General features: G+C 43.2%; 1 protein-coding gene across 2 annotated transcripts; it reads left to right on the top strand.

The window, feature by feature from the left end:
• The first annotated feature begins 7,345 nt into the window (after window positions 1-7,345).
• Window positions 7,346-20,366, top strand: HSD17B2 (hydroxysteroid 17-beta dehydrogenase 2). 2 transcript variants are annotated; one of them, XM_033156836.1, is made up of 5 exons: window positions 7,346-7,997; window positions 10,986-11,198; window positions 14,291-14,476; window positions 16,582-16,719; window positions 19,780-20,366. In XM_033156836.1, the coding sequence occupies exons 1-5, from the start codon at window positions 7,718-7,720 to the stop codon at window positions 20,136-20,138; spliced, it is 1,176 nt and encodes a 391-aa protein (XP_033012727.1). In that variant the 5' UTR covers window positions 7,346-7,717; the 3' UTR covers window positions 20,139-20,366. The 2 variants fall into 2 exon arrangements, with proteins under 2 accessions (XP_033012727.1, XP_033012726.1); XM_033156835.1 differs by lacking the exon at window positions 10,986-11,198.
• The last annotated feature ends 334 nt before the right edge of the window (window positions 20,367-20,700 follow it).

Below are 20,700 nucleotides of genomic sequence, written 5' to 3'. Positions count from 1 at the left end.
TGTATGAAGGGCTGTATATAATCTTTTAATGATGATGAGGAGGAGGAGGAGGAGGAGGATTATGATGAGGAGGATAGAAAGGAAGCCCCATGTCAGAGCAGGAGTGGGGACAGACCCAAGTTCAAATTTCCTGTATCACTAGGTTGGACCTTCAGCTGGTCCCTCTCTCCTCCTCCCAGCTTAACCCACCTCACAAAGTGGTTGTGAGGATAACCTGATGGGATGGAGATCCTTTTCTGCCACTCTGAGCTCCTTGAATGATGAACAGATATAATGTCTTATCCTAAGTTGGAGCACTGGTCCATCTTACTCAGTTTTGTCCATACTGGCTGGCAGGGTCTCTCCAGGATTTCTCTCCTAGATCTACCTGGAGAAGCCAGGGATTGGACCTGGGATCTCCTGAATACAAGGTAGATGCTCTACCCATGAGCCATGGCCCTTCCCGGAAACCTTGCTTGCCCTGTATGAATCTCAAACTCAAGGCCTTCAAAATAGGAGGCTGATGTAACATGCCAGCGAACCTCATCCCAGAAGCCATCAATGGGTGACCACCAATCTTCTTTTTAATAATAATAATAATAATAATAATAATAATAATAATAATAATAATCTGGAAGACCTCTAGAATGCCACTGTGGCCCTCACCGTCCATGCAAAAATTAGCCTGGAAAGCTAATTCAAAGAAGGGGGGGTTGCCAAAGGGTGACAGTAGGTTACTTCTGAAGTCAACTAAGTGTGTGAAATTAGCCGAGCCATTTCCAAAGCTCAGAAACAGCTTGTGCTATTTTCTGAGCCAGCCTGACGCAAGCCTAGGAGGAATTACTTAACAACCCTTCATGCAGCGATAGAATGGAGTAGAAAATGTTTCACTGTCAAATAACTCAGTGTTGTAGGCCCCGAGGCTGCTTCTGCCCCAATTTTGGCAGAGAATGAGATCATACCTCCCAATAGTTGGCAGGTGGAATTAGATGCACTTGGTGTAAACTAGGAAAAAGATGTCATTTCTCATAGTATGGCAGGAAGAAAACTGAGCCAAGAGCCACTTCTGCTATAAGGTGTGTCCCAAGGAAAGGCCTCTGCCAAAACTTTGCTTCAGAACATACAGGGGCCTTCAGGAGCTCCAGTATGGCCTATTTTACCGATAACCCAAACTTATCATGGTTACAGAGCACTTTTAGGGTTCCCTGTAACCACTAAGCTACAAAGCTCATCAGTTAAAAGCATGGTTTAGGCAGCGTATAATTTTATAGACAGTATAATTAAACTGCAAATGACAAGCAATAATCTTACAAGAGACATTCTGTCTAGTGGATTTGCTGGAGAGCTTTCTGAAACCTATGTTCTCACAAGCAAACAGGTACACAGAGGTGGTTTGGTTTCTTTGACAATAATAGCATTGCAACACACAGAGTAGTCCTCTATGCACTGGCTGCAAAAAGCATGCGGGGGGGGGGGTGTTTCAGGAAAACGGAGATAGGTAAATTTGCAGTAAATTGTGGTTATTTGGAGGTTTACTTTGAAAACAAGTTAGGTTTAAGCTTGTTGGTGTCTCTGGCATCTCCTCACTGTTACATCATGGGTGGTGGCTTAAATAATCATTATATGTTCTGTATTGCTTTATTAATACTATTGCTACAAATCGGGTTCTACCATGAGTAAGAGCACGTGTTGCGATCGGGACCTGGCAAGACACATCCCTTCCTGTGGGGGTGGGGCCGGTAGCCGGCCTTAGCAGCTATAGGGCAGTTAGGAGTTACTGGGCAAAAGTAAATGTTGCAAGTTGTGATGGACAGCTTATTATTTTTTTTTTTTTATAAGAATTTATTGACATTTTAACTTATAACCACATACAACCTTAACCACACCTACATTTATACACATACTAAACAAATACAATTACACATCTAATACAAAAATTGCCATGATTTTCCTTCTTAATTAGACATCTCAAAAAAAAAAAAAAATTTTCTTTTTCCAATCTTGACAGTTGACTTCCCCTGCCTTTTCACCTTCGAGTTTATATCCATAATCTACTTTTTAACCTCTTCATTTAAAAAATTAAACTTAATTATATATATAAAGAAAAACATTCATCTTAATCTTCATCTTAATCTTAATCGTCTTAATCTATAAACTTAAACCACTTAATCGACTTTATTTATACTACATCCTCATAAATCCTCACAGATCATCCTCATCAAATCTATCTCTTCTGTCCTTTGAACTGCTGCTAATAACATAAAAACTTAAAATATCCCTTTTCATGTTCAAACAGATAATAAAACAAACTATTGTTGACAGTGTTCACCCTCCAATTTCAAAGTACCATAACAGATTACTTTTAGATTTTGCTTAATACATCACCCCACACCCCCTCTGTCCATTCTTCTTCTCCTGATGGCATCAGCACTGAACTTCCATGCATCTTCCCTCTCCAAACGTCCACAGATCCAGGCATAGTCCAAAGCTCTCCTTGCCACGAGCTCCGAGGTGTCCAACTCTCCCTCTCTCAGCTTCTCCGGTTCTTTGTAGCATTCCTTTTCTTCTTGTAAATACCTTAATTCTCTGTCCCTGGCCCCCGAGCTCACACCTCGGGGACTGGATATAGCAAATCTTGACAACGCCTTGGGGCTGCCACCCCCAACAAGCGAATTTCTTCTCCGAAGTAGCTCACTCATTTCTTTCCATCTTTCCATCCATCCTCTCAGCTCTTTGACAAGATTTCCTTCCAAAGTGTCAAAAGTTTTGTTAGCCTCCTCTGTGGGCAGTTGGTTCCATTTCAGACCCCCACACAAGACTTTAACTTTTCTGTAAAGTAGTTCCACCTTCAAGGCAGTGAGCCTTTGTTCATCTGTTAGTCCAGAGTTCAATACCAGTTCAAGGACGAAACCCAGCATACTGGCAGAGGAGGAGGAAGTGGGTATCATATTTCTTCTCCTGTCTCTTTGTTCGTCGCCATTTTCCTAAGCTGGAGCGCAAACACCGCAACTTTAAATAGAGATATTTTCCGCTAGTTAGCTTCCCAAGAAAAAAGTTTGCCAGTCTCATGTATCGATTTTAAATACTTTATAACCAGTTCTGTGGCAGCAATCCCTCAAATTGGTTAATTTCTTAGGCTCGAAGGGAGGGAGGCAGGCTGCCTTTCTCCTTCCCCCCGGATCGTTCCAAAAACACGATTTCTGCCAAGATTATTTACTCACGACCACCGGGTTCCTTTAGCTCCATTCTTCACAGGTAGAACTTAGACGCTCACCGCGGGCTTTGCCGCCGCATTTGCATCCCGGTTGGGGCATATCCCCGTAAGCCCGGCTCCGTTGTCCCTTCACCCCCACTCCCCCTTTACAGGGGGGCAGGGGAAGGGTTCGGAACCTCCGCGGGCGCAGCCGGGGAGCCCAGGGTGTGGGACGCTCTTCCCGCACCCCAACCGGAGCCGCGCGCTGCGGTAGCGCGGCTCCTAACCCCCGGGATGGACAAGGCGCTTCGGACCCGAAGCAGCCTTCGACCACCCGGCGATGGCGTCGCCGCCGGAAGTCGTGATGGACAGCTTAGCGTCCTATATAATCCTCTGCATGCAGGGTGATCCTTCTCTTGGCTTCGGCTTCTGATCACCCATCCCGCCCCCCCTCTTTTTCTTAGGCCTCTGTGTTTGACCTTGCAACTGCCTGTCATGGGGTCGTCTGCTTTGGGGCAGAGGCCCAGTAGGAATTTGTCCATCTGGCTGATTGGCTGTTGCCATTTGGTTTTGCCTACTGCAGTAGCAACTTGTCACAACTTGTAAGGTTGGCGGTTAGGCATTGGTTCCTGTGTGGATTGCTGGATTGGGCGGTGCCCATCCAGAATCATGATGATACTGGGAATTCCGTTAAAGGAATCCGGCAACTCTTATGCTTTGTCCGAAGCCCCCGGTAGGGGTTAGGGCCGTGGCCGAGTCCCTGGGACCATGGGGAGAGGGAAGCGCTGTTGCCCCCCGTTCCTTAACTCTCCTCAGCGGCATTCTCCCAATCGCTGGTTCTAGGCCAGCCTCTGTCCCGGTAGGACAGTAGTCTGAACCAATGCCTACGCAACCACTCACCGAATTTGTGTTTAAATAAAGTTGTGGCCTAAATTATTGCCAAAAACCCAAACAAAAATTATGTCTCCTGTGTCAAGTCAATGGGGGGGTGGCTTGAGGTCCTCGATACGCAAGTTTGTCATGGCCTTCAGTAAGAGCAATAAACTAATGAACCGAAAACGAAAACGAACTTACTGAAACAACCAACCTACAGTTATCCTTCAAAACTGACATTTCTCTCAATTCCACAATGCTTCTCTGCAAGCAAAAAACAAAAACTTGTATCTTGTGGAAAGTGTATATAAAAGAGGCATACATTTGTGAAAATAACAAGCAAAAATATTACAATAGGGTTAATTGCTTGCATAGATAGATAGATAGATAGATAGATAGATAGATAGATAGATATGGGGAAATGTCCACTAAAATGCTGAGGAATGGAAGAAATTGAGAGAAATCAAAATTGACCAAGACTAATCCATTCTGTTCCTGAGCCCACTAATACTCAACCTTGTGTAGCAATATGGCTCTGGATTTCCACCCCTATGCCATATTTTCAGATTATAGTTGATAATTAGAGCTATTGGTGACCCCTTCGGACTGATTCCATGGCTGCTAGTTTCTACTTGAGCTTTTGGAGGAGTTTCTACCACAACCCCAAAGTCTTTTCTTTTTTTTATAACCCCCAAAAAGCAGGAACTGTGCTGTAGAGGTATCATTCCAGCCATTTACTTCCCATTTCAAAAGCTTGAGAAATGGAGACGTCAAGAGCTTTTTATCTTCATTGTTCCCCGAACGGACTGTTGCTTTCTTGCAAACTCGTCTGTGTCATTTAAATAGGTAAACTGAATGCTGACGCACAGAAACAGAACAAAGATGTCCTCAATCACAGACAAAAAAAACGGGAAAGTGCCCTTTGTCTCCTCTTCTCTGCCACCAGAACAAAGCTGTGCGAGCTTTATTTGTGTCATCTGAAGTCTCTGCAACTGTGCTTACCTGGGGATCTGCTTTCCAGAAGGAGAGAAGCCTCTGGATCTGGAGGGCTGGAGGATGCAGACCATCCCAGGTTTCATCCTTGGCATCTTCAGGTAAGGCTGGGAAAAGATATCTACGTATAAGAAACCCTGGAGAGCTGCAGCTGCAAGTGAACAAAATATTGTCTTCAGTGTTGACTGGTGAACATTGAGACTGGTAGGGCAGAAGGCAGGGAGACTAACAGCAGGTGGCGCCAGAACCAATGCCAGGCAGAACCACCCCCTGACTGCTTGTAAATAAGAATACAGAAAACTGGTTCTCAGAGTGGTTTTAACAACCAATCCCTCTTCCCAGTGAACTCTGGGAACTGTAGCTCGGGGGGGGGGATAGGGGCCTCCTAATAACTCTCAAAACCCTTAACAAACTGCAGTTCCCAGAATTCTTTGTTTAAATGTATGGTGTGAATATGGCCTGTGTGAAGTGATACTTCATTTTGTCTGTCTTGAATTTCCCCCATTCATCTTTATTGGATGGCTCCATTGGATTCCAGTAATATGATAGAACAGCGGAGGGCATCTCTCTGTCCTTTTTCTCCACTACTGCTCCATTGTAGGCATTTCTTATAAGCCCATGATCAGTGTGTGGATGTCTGGGAGCAGAGCCAGACCTCCAGACCTCACTTTCAATAATCAGCAAACACCCACAGGTTTGCGTTTATTCCGTAAGGCAGGCATAGGGGAAGTCATCACCATCAGTCTTGGGGTCACTGAGATCCAGTGTGGTGCAATGGCCAGAGTACTAGACTAGGACCTGGGAGACCCAGGTTCAAATCCTCACTCAGCCATGAAACTCACTGGCTGACATTGGGCTAGTCACTGTTTCTTGGCCTTAACCAAGAAGAGATGTTGGGAGTGGGAGAGAACAGCATATGCCACTTTGAGCTCCTCAATCGAAAAGGTGGGATATGACTGTAATAATTAAAATTAAAATCCACAGGCGGGGAGAAAGGGCAGGTTTAGCTTGCACACTGATTTTTGACTGCTACAATGTAATATTCATATATCCTATATTAATGCAGGGATAGCCAATGTGGTGCTTTCCAGATGTTTTGGACTACAACTTGTATGAGCTCCAGCCACCATGGCCCCAACATCTCCAGGTAGGACTGGGTAAAAATCTTGTCTAAAACCTGAGAGCAGGTAAGGGAAAATGTTGGCCCACCAGATGTTCCTGAACAAGAACTCCAGTCAATCCTGATTGTTGGCCATGCTTACTAGGGCTAATGGGAGCTATAGTTCAGCAGCACCTGGAATGTCAAAATTTCCCCATTCCTTCCCCAGAGAGCCACTGCCAGTAAGTGTAGCCAGGTACCAGGAACCTGAGGCCCCTTACCTGTTGTATTACTACAATTCCCATCATTCCCTGACCATTGGCCAACAACAACTGGAAGACTGCAGGTACAACACTCTTGCTTTGAAGGATTTCAGTCCATGCTAATTAAGCTGCATTGTAGCAGCTTAGAACCAGTTGGTAGAGGAGCAGACACTGTAGGTTAGATACAGTTATATTTTTCCTCAGACCCATTGCAATTAATGGGCATGCCTAATATAGTTCCATTTGTTTCAGTGGGACTGCTCTGCATAGAATTCAGTAGGATACAGCTCTGCATTAAGGGTGGGGGATAAATCCAGGGTTGTTTTTTTTTTGTATTTTAATGGGAAACCATCTAATTTACATTTTTCGAACCAATATGCAAAACCTTTCTCCTTCAAATTCACCCTTCACCAAATTTTGCAGTACAGTTCTCCAGTCAGCCAGTGTGTACCAGAATGCCAGCATTAGGGGGAAATGTACACAAGACTGCATACATTAAAGAAAAAAACACAACTTACAGAAGTGCATTATGTTAGAGAAAATTCTTGCAAAAGTGTGGATAACATGCATTCAGAAATGTGCATGTTGGGGAGAAAGGCACAACAAACCAATGACATTTTTTTCATGAGGATTAAAAAAAAATAGATTTCAGAATTGCTGCAAAAAATGTGAAGACTGGAAAAATGAGAAACTGAAATGGACAGATCCATCTTTTGCTGCATTTGTGAAATAAGCAGAGTTGGGAGGTGAGCATCAAAGGACAGCACAGAAACTCTCCAAACTAATGAAGCACTTCCATCCATCACTCGCCCCTCCCTTTCCTCTTAAGAGCGACACCTGTAAGCATGCAAATGATGTAAGAGCTGTCAAATGCCTTGGGGTGTGCTGCTTCATGTTCACTCTTATCCTCCTGCCTCTGTCAATCATTACCCAAGCTGTGTGTCCCTTAGAAGGTGGAGTCTCCTTGCAATAAGATTAAAAAGAAAAAAGAAAGGTGAGAGGAAATGTCATAGGGTTTTTGCCCTATTTGGCAAACAGCTCAGATAAGCCACCCCAGGCTTATCTGTGTGTATGTATGTACATACATACATTCAGGAGACAGTTGCTCTTGCAACTTCCTTGCTTGAAGTCCCTAAAGATCTTTCGCAACCCCATCTGCAGCTGACCCCTCCTCCCTTCATCCTCTTCGCACAGAAGATACGGCCCCTTATAGCAATGCATGCATTCTGAAGACTGCTAGGGATTGTTTTCTTTTTGTCCTATTCTGCTGTGCCTGGATGTTGCAGTCCTGTCTGTCTTCTGCCTGCGACCGCTGCCATGCACCACTCTGAAGCTGACAGCTCCCTGTCGATCTACATGGGTGCAGTGGTGCTCTACGGAGGGACGATCCTTTACCGAGCCAAAAAGAACTGTGTGGAGAAGGCAACCCCCTTTTCCTGGGGTCTCCTCTTGCTCCTTGCTTTAGGAGTCCTGTGTTTTGCCACGCTGAGAAGTTACCTGGGCTTGAGTTTGTTCTCGCTGATGTGCTTCCTCTTCTGCATTTACACATCTGATCAAGCCCTGCTTCCTGTGGACCGCAAAGCAGTACTCATCACAGGTAAGGAGAAATAAGAACTTTGGCTTTCATTAGCTCTTGAGAGAATCTGTAAAACTTTTACATTACTCAGTCATCTCTGAATTAGCACAGTTTTGACTCTCTTTCATCCCCAAGGCTTGCACCCTTTTATTATTAGCATCCATTTCTCTGCTCCATCCTTTTCCAGGCAGGGGGCATGGTGCAGAAATATCAGGCCGTTTGCTCCAATCAGGAACCATATGAAATTTCTACCTTCTTAGCAGCACAGAACTGCCTGTGTTCTCACTCCTTAAGTAAGCATTCATCAAGACAGCATGAGAATTACTGGAGGTCTGAACTGTGAATTGAGTTACGATGGCGGAGTGGGGAATTTCTACCTGGGCTTTTTATTCAAAATGAGCTGGTGGCTCTGTAGCTAACAGAAAACCTAGGTTTATTTTATGCAAATTTGGATAAAGCAAAGCCTTAGAGTGGGGAAAAACACAATTTCATTTTTGACACAGATTTTTAAATGGTGTGTCAGACATGATGGATTGTGGCAAAACTGTTTCCAATGACAAAACGCTATGCACCCAGATGCAGGTTACTTATTTGCCTGTTGGGTGTCTTGTTAAAGAAAGGACACTGCTATTCATTGGTCCCAGTGAGGTGGGCAGGAGAGGAAAGAGAAGGAAAATCCATCAATGGTTTCTAAAATAAATAAATAAGGGTCATTCACAAGGAACACCAGCAGACAGAACAGAATGTTCACTTACGAGCTTTTGCATGCCTGTTTTCTGCGTTATGCTGGAAGGTTGAGGCACACTGTGTTTCAGCAACACATGGCTCATCTTTGGGTGTTAGGTGCAAGAAAAAATCTCTCTCTTTCTTCATTTAAAAGGTTGGCGCTGAGTCACTAAACCAGATTGTTGGAGAGGTCCAGAGAGACGCTCCTCAGTCTAAGTGTACCAAATTAGGCAAACAAGTGATAGAATCACATCTGCAGTCTGTGTTCCCATCATAATTGTCCCAGCCAAGTTCTGTGCTGTGTTGAAGCAGATGCAATACAAGAAGGGACAAGCAGGGAGAACAAGAACAAGGGGTTTATTCAGAAGACATAGGCTTAAAAACAGAACGTAGCCACCCTCTAGATTACTCGTGCTTTACATGATGAAATCTGGACATTTTTATTCGTCTTAAAAAAACAAAAAACCCTATCATTATTAAAGTGCCTCATTTCATTTCTCATTTACATTGAGTTCCTGACCCCCACCCCACCCCCAAAATAACTTCAGGCCCACATCCTCCCCCCACCAACACCACTTTGCAAATTTAAATTCTTGCACCTGAGCATAGAGGGTAGATTTAACCATTTTCTTCCCCTGCTGCAGCCTTCAGGAACATCTCTTTCTGAAGCTGGAGTTTGCATTTGGGAGGATATCTCTCACTGAGACCAACAGGGAATTCCCCCCTAAAGCTAATTCCAAGTTCAGTGGAGGGAATTCCCTGGTGCTCCTCCTCAGTTGCCTCGCACCACTTTAGCATTGTGTAGGTCCACCGATGCTTGGCCCCTTCCACTGCCCTGACCTGACGACTACTCCTCCCCTCTCCTCCTCCTCCCCCCTCCTCCTCTGGGCAAGGGGCTGCAGCTGTGGCTCGTCACCCATGGAAGCCAGCCATCTATCCCTGGCCCGTGCCTGTCTACATGAGTCAAGGGGAATAGCAGTGCCAGAGGCCGAATGCAGGGAACCCCACTCCACAAAAGGTGGGAGGATTTGGTGTCCCTGAGAGTGTATGTGCCTCCCACCCCCACCCCTACCCCTACCTGTCCTTTATTTTGACCGACCTGTCCCATATTTTGCCCAACCAAAGGTGCCAATTCTAGTCTCCACTGTTCCTCATTCCAGGGAAACCAAATATTCAATAACCACCTGGAACCCCCTTAGAGTTTACAGCCCTTGCCTGGCTAATTCAAGAATGGGATCCTCATTTAGATTTTAACCCTTTCTGGATCCAGGAATCAGAAGAGACTAACCAGTTTCCTGACTGAGCATTCACTTTATATTACTATAAATCAGAACAATATAGGTGTTCACCAGCAACTCCCTGTACTGCTCAAATCAACATTCCCGTAATTTTAGAGATATCAGCTCTCAGCTACGCCTTACTGTTCCTTTTCTGTATGCAAAGAATGACTTCCAGATATCATCTGAGCACAGTGTACCTTCTTTGGTGGCCAGAGCAATCTGAAAACAAGTCACACAGGGATGCATAAGCAATGATGAAGAAATGCAGAAAGTGTTGTATTAAAAAAAAAATGCTAAGCAATAGTAATGTTACATAGCCCTGAATGGGAAAAAATCTGTCTTTGAAGTGTAATGATGCCCTAAAGCAGGACATGAGTGCAAGAGCACTCTGCCTGCCTGTGGTCTCCTCACAGTGGAGGTAGAACATAGCCATTGTGGCTATTAGTTTTTGATAGCTTTATCCTCCCTGAGTTTGTCTAATAGCCTTGTGATGACATCCCAGTTGACAGCTTTCACTGCCTCCTGTGGGAGTGAGTTCCATCGTTTAATCATGCACTGCATGAAGTACTTTCTTTTCCGTGTCTTGAATGGATGAAGGATGGAGAAATGAGTGTGGAGTCGTGTGTGTAGAAACCATTGGCTTTTGCGTGTCTGGAATGCAGTCTTATTTTCCCCCTAGCCCCACCTACCTTTGGCATGCATCTCCTAGGGTATTCCCCATGACAAAAGGCAGGTCTTGGAATGAAAAAGGTTCCTTATACCTCCACTGCTTGCTTGCTTGCTTGCTTGCTCTCTTACACACTCACTTTGTCTGCTGTGCTGGAAACATAAATGAGTGCTGTACTATTGCCAGCTCAAATATTTAGCTTGTGGCTTAGTTTGCAGTTTTGTTCCTTTATTGATTGTGTTTATTTTAATAATTGCATCCTGCTTTGAGAATCGTGATGGTTATAAGTCAAGGCCATGAGTAGCATAAATAAACAAAAGAAGTCATCTTTTACAGGAAGCGATAGTGGCATTGGGCATGCATTGGCGAAGTACCTTGACCATTTAGGATTCACCGTGTTTGCCACCGTTCTGAATGAGAGAGGGCCTGGTGCAGAAAAACTGAGGCAGTCCTGCTCGGATAGACTTTTTGTTCTGCAACTAGACATCACCAATTCGGCACAGATTAAAGAAGCGTACCTTGAAGTAAGAAGAAAGTTGCAAGGTGCAGGTACGTGCTGTGAAGAGAGTGTACACAATCCTCGTGGGTGTTGCTTGTGATCTGAAACGAAGTTTTGCAAAGTTTCAAATGTTATCTTGGTTGATCTAGGCCTTAGGATTCCAGCACTCCTATTTCAGAATCGAAATCTGACAAGGCAATTGGTGCAGAAATTTATTATTATTATTATTATTATTATTATTATTATTATTATTATTATTATTATTATTATTATTATTATTATTTGTACCCTGCCCATCTAGCCACTCTGGGTGGCTTCCAACAAAAATCAAATACATTAAAATTATTACACATTAAAAGCTTCCCTAAACAGGGCTGCCTTCAGATGTCCTCTAAATGTCTGGTAGTTGTTTATCTCTTCGACATCTGAAGGGAGGGAGTTCCACAGGGCGGGCGCCACTACCGAGAAGGCCCTCTGCCTGGTTCCCTGTAGCTTTGCTTCTTGCAGTGAGGAAACCGCCAGAAGGCCCTCGGCGCTGGATCTCAGTGTCTGGGCTGAATGATGGGGGGGTGGAGACACTCCTTCAGGTATACAGGACCAAGGCCGTTTAGGGCTTTAAAGGTCAGCACCAACACTTTGAATTGTGCTCAGAAATTAGATTCTGCTTGCATTTGGAATACGTGAACATACAATGAAGCTGAATGTTGGAAGATTGATGACAGATAAAAGAAAGTACTTTTTCAGCACAGGAGGCAGTGAGGGCCACCAACCTTGTTGTTGTTGTTCAGTCATTCAGTCATGTCCGACTCTTCGTGACCCCATGGACCACAGCACGCCAGGCACCCCTATCCTCCACTGCCTCCCGCAGCTTGGCTAGACTCATGCCAGTCGCTTCAAGAACACTGTCCAACCATCTCATCCTCTGCCGTCCCCTTCTCCTTGTGCCCTCCATCTTTCCCAACATCAGGGTCTTTTCCAGGGAGTCTTCTCTTCTCATGAGGTGGCCAAAGTACTGGAGCCTCAACTTCAGGATCTGCCCTTTCAGTGAGCACTCAGGCCTGATTTCTTTAAGGATGGATAGGTTTGATCTTTTTGCAGTCCATGGGACTCTCAAGAGTCTCCTCCAGCACCATAATTCAAAAGCATCGATTCTTCGGCGATCAGCCTTCTTTATGGTCCAGCTCTCACTTCCATACATTACTACTACCAACCTAGATGGCTTCAAAAGAGAATTCAACAAATTCATAGAGGAGAGCGCTCTTGGTGGCTATCAGCGATGGCTATTTTCTGCAATGTTTCCGAATACCAGTTGCTGGAAACGACAGAAGGGGAGAGGGCTGCTCTTGTGCTCAGATCCTGCTTTCTCATTTCCAGCAGGCATCTGGTTGCCCACTGTAAGAAGAGGATGCTGGACTACGTACCGGTAGGCCATTTACTTGATCCAACAGGCTCTTCTTATTATCTGAAAGCTGAGCCTACATAATTCACAATATGTAAACCAAAGCACAGCCAGCCTTTGAAACTTACCTTTCTTCTGCACTTTGCAGTGTACTGTATTTCTGCAGACATGTAATGCACACAAAAAAGCATGTGCTGGGCTAAAGTGTCCATAACAATACATAGAGTCATGAAAATTACACACACAAATGCATTGCATATTATATAAAATACATAAAAGCCCCTTGCACAGACTCTAAAATACAAGCATCCATTATTAGAATGCACCATGAAACAGTCCCACTAAAGCATAAAAAGTATCCTCAATTAAAATTAACAATGAAAGAATCGTATAAAAGCAACACAGTAATTAGTAATACTTTGATAATGGATGCTTGTATTTTAAAGTCTGTGCAAGGGGTTGTTATACGTTGTAAACCGCACAGAAGTCTATTTCAGCATAAACCACGCAGAAGCCTATTTTAGCATTGAGCAACATAGAAATTAAATAATGAGACCAGCTGCCTGTTGCTTCCTCCCGTCTGCAGTCAGATGTTGTCAAATCAACTATCAAATGGATTGCTATATGTCAAGATGTTCTCGGATACTGACACTTCAACATCTTTGGGTCAAAGGCTGCTGTTAATTAGCACATAAATCTGCTGCATACGGTGGTACCTCTGGTTAAGTACTTAATTCATCCCTGAGGTCCGTTCTTAACCTGAAACTGTTCTTAACCTGAAGCACCACTTTAGCTAATGGGTCCTCCCACTGCCACTGCGCTGCCAGAGCACGATTTCTGTTCTTATCCTGAAGCAAAGTTCTTAACCTGAAGCGTTATTTCTGGGTTAGCGGAGTTTGTAACCTGAAGCGTATGTAACCTGAAGCGTATGTAACCCGAGGTACCACTGTATTTGGAGACAATTAAGTGTGAGGGATGGATTGATAAGTCCATTTTGGTTTCTCTGAGGGTTTTTTTTTTAAGTCTTCATGAACATTTACAAGCATTTTGGTGCAAATTGTTCACTATATACACATCATTGCATGCAATTCTGCCTGATATACACATTTTTGCAAAGCCATATCCCTGTAATCAGTGGTTTTTCTAGAAAAAAGAGGTACCAGAGCTCACCATGAACCTCTCCCTTGTTCTCTTAGAATGGCAATGGCACCCACCTAAGAGTTGCCGGAGCTGAGCTCCAGTGAGCTCCAGCTGAAAAAACAACAACCCTGGATTCTTGTATGGTATTTTCATTAATTTTTGTGTTTTATGGACACTTTCCACTAATGTATTTTATAGACATTAGTTGCTTGGCACTTTCCAAACCAACATGCAAATAAAACCACAGTCATCTTTTGAAATTTGCATTTCCCCCAGTTTAAGCCAACTAATGTATATAATAATGCATACAGTAGGGTACAATAAGCATAAAAGGTATATATTGGTTAAACCTTCTTGCAAAAAAAAATGCACTGCATTACGGAAAATTGTGTTGCAAAAAATGTATATCTTAGGAAGAAATGCGTGCAAAAATTTGTATATTATGAGAAATTTGAATTAAAATCCTGATGAATTCTCATGATGACTTTTTCTTTTAGAAAAATCTCAAACAAAGGTGCTGAACTGAAGAATGGAAAAAATGAGAAAGTGAGAGCAGCTGAAACTGTCAGATTTGTATAGCCTTGTTTCCTTCTTCCTTGCCAGATCTCTGGGGTGTCGTCAACAATGCCGGGGTCCTGGGTCTCCCGGGAGATGGCGAACTGCTCCCTATGCATTCTTACAAGCAGTGCATGGATGTCAATTTCTTCGGTCCCGTTGAAGTGTCAAAAGTATTCTTGCCATTGCTCCGCAAGTCCAAAGGAAGGCTTATTAACATTTCAAGCATGGCAGGTGAGTCAAACAAAATATGTTCATGCCATTCATATATTTACAGACTTGCTATTCTCGGCTGGCTGTTCTCTGCTCACCATCCTGCTGTCTTTATTCCTGTCGCAGATGCCCAGTGTGGGAGGATTCCCAGTTGAAAACTCCACTCCTGCAATGCTGTAATGCAAAAACAGCAACAACAATGTGCAAGTCAAGATTGAATGGATGGAAGTTAGGACAGAGCACACTAGGGCAGGCTTCCATACAACTGTCTAGTCTGGAAGTGGTGGTTGCTGTGATGGACACCACAGCCTTCATGGTGCTGTGGTGGGCTCAACTTCCTTTTTTTTTCCAAGAGGAGAAAGATGGGTTCCCCGCCCCCCGTAGAAAAACAATTGAGAAATCTGAGATTTTAGCATAGCTGGGATCGGACAACAAAATGTTCCACCACACAAAGGTAGCAGCAAAGGCCAATTCATCTAACGTCTTCTTTCATATGACTAGTGTGATGATGATGATTAATATTATTAATGTGGCTGTTTTACGGCTCACAGATTTTGGCACTCCCTTCCGAGAGAAGCTCGACTGGCTCTCTCCTTGTTCCAGTTGATTTTTTTTTGTTCCAACAGGCTTTGGGGAACTGACTGCCTATCATGAAATGGCTGGAGCCAGGCTATATTTATTGGAATTATTTGTGTGGTTTTAATAGAGTTTGTATACGTATATAGTTTTAGGTCTAACAACATTTACTGTTTTAATGATCGTTTTTTCCCCTATGTTTTTGGCGGTTCCTATTTTTATATTTAACCTTATCACCTTCTGTTGGATGTCATAGTTGGTGCACCCCCTGCGCTGCCCCATAAGCTCTGTGCCTGGTACAATTGCAGCATCCGCGCTCCCCTAGATCCACCTTTGCACAGGTCAGAGCTTCTGCACCCCGATGCATTAATTGTCCTTAGCTTTGATTTTTTGACGATTCCAATAAAGACAATGTAGCAATTTTACCAAACATATTACTTAAAAGTGGACCCTGTTTCACAGCCATAAGAAGATAACGTTATGAGATGTGTTCCTACAGAATACGGAACAGCGCATTAGGCATCTTTTAGAAATCTCACTTCTCTTTGGGGGCCTGTTAAACATTTGTAATAATGGAAACATGAGTTGCTTGAGGCACTGTTGTCCGCTAGCCAAGGAAATTTGTGTTGGAATCTCTTCAGACTGCAAGGTTTCCTTCCTGGCAGCCGGGATTGATGAAGACAGGGTAAAGCGAGGCAATTGGAAACTTGTTAAAAAATGTTCCTTCGCCTCCTGTCTGTTGCTTTAGGCCCCATCTCCAGCAATGGCAGGAGTCCAATCGCTGAGCCAAATGGCGTATGTATTCATCAATTTCAGCAGGTGAAAAAATCCGGTTTGTCAAAAGTGTCAGCATCACTTTCGGATTTGCAAAATGAGAAAACAGCCAACTGAAGAGCATTTGGAACAACAAGCTGATAAATATGTAACCAAAATATCCACAAACCTACTGACTAACTTCCTGTTGTGTGTGTGTACTTGTAGAGATCAATGAAAAATGTAGTTGGGTTTGCATTATAATGGGAACCTTCCTCGTTTTCAATTTCCGGAAGAATACCATTCTCTTTTCACACCTCCCAAACCAAGAGACCAAGTGAAGACTATCTAGCCTTTACAACCTCTAAATTTTGTCCTGCAGCTCTCCAACCAAAGGATGTGTATTTAAAAATGTGTAGCAATATATTATTTTAGTGAGAAATTGCTTGGAAATAATGCATATGTTGGACAAAAATGGGTACAGAAATGCGTATATCAGGAGCAATGTACACAAAAATGAATATGAATTTCCATGCAGGCTATATCTAACGTGGACACATATGTTGTGATTATCATTCCACCAGCCCCATTGAATGCCAAAATCCAGTTGTTTTGAAGTGAAAAGGAGACTAACAAATCAAATTTTGCTTTTAGCTGGCAAGGACTTGTATACTTTTCCGTTTATTTTGTGGTCGCTAGCAAGCAGCTCCCTCCACACCTCGTATTTGACCTTAGCCTAAATTTGAGCTATGCTATAATCCTTCAGTCACAGGAGGCTTTTTTAATTGTTCCCATAGGAGGTATCCCCATGCCAGGCCTCGCTGCCTACGGTGCATCCAAAGCAGCCCTATCCATGTTTTCTGGAGTCATGAGACAAGAGCTCTCCAAATGGGGCATTAAAGTATCTGTGCTTCATCCATCAGGCTTCAGGACATGTAAGTTGCTGGTACTTCACCTGGTTATCTAGCTCACGATGGGGGGGGGGGGGGCGGACCTCCTTGGAGTCCTTACAGCCAAAACCATGAATGACACAGAAACACCAGTGTCAACCACAGGAATGTACTTCGCTATTTAGGGTCCCAGGTGGAATCTTAGTGATAGGTTGCATAGGGCAACACTTCTAGGAGTTCATCAATCATCCTCAAAAGGGGCAGACTTTTATTTCCCCTTCCACAGAGGTGGCTGGCCTCAAAGGGGTTGTCTCCTTGTATAAATGCCAGTTTCCTAGAGGTCAAGGGAAGACACCCCCAAACAACTTGGGCTTATTAGATTCTAACCAGGCAGCTAATTCGTTTGAGAAGGTTTATTGCCAAGGTATGATGTCCTTAAATAGCCTGTGAACTGAAATGTGCAAAAGGAAATGTGGTTAGCCAGATGATGTATCATGGTTGCGTCCCACATGAAATAGATATTTTCATTCCACATTATGTTTTTGAAGCATTTGTCTTGAGGTGGCAAATTGGAACCTGTGTGCGTGACTCAGAGGATAATTAAACCAGCACACATCAAATCCAAGCATGCCATCACTTTCTCAGAATTTTTTTTTATAATAGCATTTATAAATAAGTGAACTAGTCTTCAACTATCCAGGGAACTCCTTAGACCACACACACACACACACACACACACACACACTAATATGGATTGAAAAGATGTTCATTCATTTCTGAAGCATGGATTTGTGTGTCACTGTTGATTCATTTGTTCCTTGGTGGCTCTTGTGAATGGCTGAATATCTGTCCATATCACAAAGAAGTCTTGCCCTGTATCAGCTTTCCTAATATCAAGGGGGAGATTGGACAGTATCTGTTTGGCTCAGAGATTAGAACTAGAATAGGGAAAGTGGTAGAATTCACTCTAGGCAGACAGAGCATCAAACTGGCCCATAACACACTTGTCCTCTCTCTTTGCAAAGCATTAGTGGTAGTAGTAGTAGTAGTAGTAGTAGTAGTAGTATACTGCCCTTTATCCACAGATGGGTTGGTTCACAACATACAAGTACAATATAGAGAAACCAAAATCCATGATAAAAATAAGGACAAAAGCAAACCAAAGCTCCTTCCCCTCCCACAACACATTTAAAAGGGCATTCCAAAAAGAGCTTTAATTGAAGTGACTTTCTGCAGATTTCACCAATACTAGTGTGTGTGTTGCTTAAGAATTTTTAGAATATGACATTTGTTCCTATATTCAGTATGCGGATGATACCCAGCTCTACCTCTCTTTCAAATCAGAACCAGTGAAGGCAGTGAAGGTCCTGTGTGAGTGTCTGGAGGCGGTTGGAAGATGGATGGCGGCTAACAGATTGAGCTTGAATCCTGACAAGACAGAAGTACTGTTTTTGTGGGACAGGAGGCAGGCAGGTGTGGTCCTGAATGGGGTAACTGTGCCCCTGAAGGACCAGGTGCGCAGCCTGGGAGACATTTTGGACTTGCAGCTTTCCATGGAGGTGCAGGTTAATTCTGTGTCCAGGGCAGCTGTTTATCAGCTCCATCTGGTACGCAGGCTGAGACCCTACCTGCCCGCAGACTGTCTCGCCAGAGTGGTGCATTCTCTAGTTATCTCTTGCTTGGATTACTGCAATGCGCTCTATGTGGGGCTACCTTTAAAGGTGACCCGGAAACTACAACTAATCCAGAATGCGGCAGCTAGACTGGTGACTGGGAGCGGCTGCCGAGACCATGTAACACCGGTCTTGAAAGACCTACATTGGCTCCCAGTACGTTTCCGAGCGCAATTCAAAGTGCTGGTGCTGACCTTTAAAGCCCTAGATGTTCTCGGTCCAGTATATCTGAAGGAGCGTCTCCACCCCCATCAATCTACCCGGACACTGAGGTCCAGTGCCGAGGGCCTTCTTGCGGTTCCATCACTGCGAGAAGCCAAGTTACAGGGAACCAGACAGAGGGCCTTCTCCGTTGTGGCACCCGCCCTGTGGAATGCCTTCCCACCAGATGTCAAAGAGAACAACAACTACCAGACTTTTAGAAGACATCTGAAGGCAGCCCTGTTTAGGAAAGCTTTTAATGTTTGATGGATTATTGTATTTTAATATTTTGTTGGAAGCTGCCCAGAGTGGCTGGGGAAGCCCAGCCAGATGGGTGGGGTATAAATTAATGATGATGATGATGATATGATTTAGTCAGCTACTCTCATCATCTTCACTGTCTGCTAACTGGGCACTGCTGAAATGTGTATTCGCTTCAGTTTGTGTCTCATTGATTTACTGTTGAGGTGATTAGCTTAGCCATTAACCACCATTAACATCCATTGTTTTATTGTTAACATTTCTTTCACCTTTCTGTCCACCATGACTTTGCCAAACACACACAGAAAGGGCTGTCATTGTCCTACATCTTAATGTGGTATTTATTACTGTAACCAAAAAATGACCTTTACAGTACTTGTATTTTGTGAGCATCAAAATGTGAGATGTATGCAGATATTTTTTATAAGAACATTGATCATTATGACATTATAATAAATGGTCATTTTTCCTACCATCCAGTTTATGCTTATTATTTTTCATTATTAATACATGCACAAATATAATATGCATTCAAAAATGACAAAAGGGCAGAAACTCCATTGGGATGTGTGTGTCCATCACCTCCTCATTCTCACTTGAACAGACAGTAACCCTGAGGCAAGATATATACTTCAGTGGGCAATTGCCAGCTCATTGAGTTGTCATCATAAAAAAAAATGTAATCAATAATATTATTTTCAAAAGGCTAAAGGACCAGCTTGGGAATGATTAAAAATAGCAAAATGAGAACTGAAGCAAAATGGTACGGGCATTGAGTTAATGGAACAAACTGGTACCAGGATTCAGATGACATTCTTAAACTAGCATGCATATGTTCCAATCTGTCACCTGGGGTAGTTCCTTTAGGAACCCCATATTCCTCTTTTTCTAGTTATTTCATTTCCATCAGAACACCTAATGTCATATTATGAAGCCTAGATGTTCAGCAGTGTTTTGTTCTATCTTCCAGGTATCCAGGGAACTCCGGAGCTCTGGAATAAAGAAGAATGCACCCTTCTTGAGAATCTCATGCCTGATGTGAAGCAAGATTATGGCGAAGATTACATCCTCAAGATGAAGATGGTTCTCAATGCCATGTCATCTGTTTCCGGGTCAGATCTCTCCCCTGTGCTTAGTGATATTTTACACGCATTATTGGCAGAGCGCCCATGTGGTTTATACACTCCAGGCAAGAATGCTTACATATGCCTTCTCATCTTCTGGTATACTCCTCTCTGGTTTTCTGACTTTTGCATAAGGAAAATTTTCAGCACCTCAGACATGCCCAGTGCTCTCAGAGCAGCAGAGAAAGAAAACAAGAACATATAGGCAGATACTGCCTGACATAGTCATTTGTTTGTCAGACTATTTAGCTGCCTTGTGAGTGTTGGGAATCTTGCATTTCATGTGTTAAAAAACACATTTGATGCATAAAAGAAGAGGGGAGTGTTTAGATTTAAGACAGAAACCCTCTCTATTCTGTACATTGCACCTCTTATCTACTATTTTTAATATCTTTTTCTCTTGAGTTAGGCTGAACTGAAACTCCTTTTAAAAAACATTTTATTAATTTTCCAGATATATAAAAAATAAAATACAAAAAAGACAAAATCAAAACGAAATAAATTGACTTCCCCCTAGTCCCTTCCTTGGTTCCATTGTTAAGCAACATACCACGTGTCCACTGTAAAATTTGAGAACCATTTAAATTACTTATTATCCAGTCATACAAAATTACAAGTAATCCTAAAACCCTGCTAATGTATTAACCTGCGTACAATGCTTCTGTATATATGCAATAAACATCTTACATTCTTCCTTAAATTCGTTGTTGTCTCTTCCTCTTAAGCTTCATGGTCAATTTTGCCATTTCAGCATATTCCATTAATTT

This window comes from Lacerta agilis, chromosome 8 (genome assembly GCF_009819535.1).
Source record: "Lacerta agilis isolate rLacAgi1 chromosome 8, rLacAgi1.pri, whole genome shotgun sequence".
Taxonomy (NCBI): Eukaryota; Metazoa; Chordata; class Lepidosauria; order Squamata; family Lacertidae; genus Lacerta; species Lacerta agilis.
The sequence above is the reverse complement of the archived record's forward strand: the minus strand, read 5'-3'. Positions and strand labels throughout refer to the sequence as shown.

What these genes read in the sequence shown, in the direction of transcription:
- HSD17B2 (XM_033156836.1), top strand. Translation starts at nt 7,718, where the DNA reads ATGCACCACTCTGAAGCTGACAGCTCCCTGTCGATCTACATGGGTGCA. An exon ending in CAAAGCAGTACTCATCACAG is followed by an intron (nt 7,998 to 10,985) that starts GTAAGGAGAAAT and finishes CATCTTTTACAG; the next exon opens with GAAGCGATAGTGGCATTGGG. An exon ending in AAGAAAGTTGCAAGGTGCAG is followed by an intron (nt 11,199 to 14,290) that starts GTACGTGCTGTG and finishes CTTCCTTGCCAG; the next exon opens with ATCTCTGGGGTGTCGTCAAC.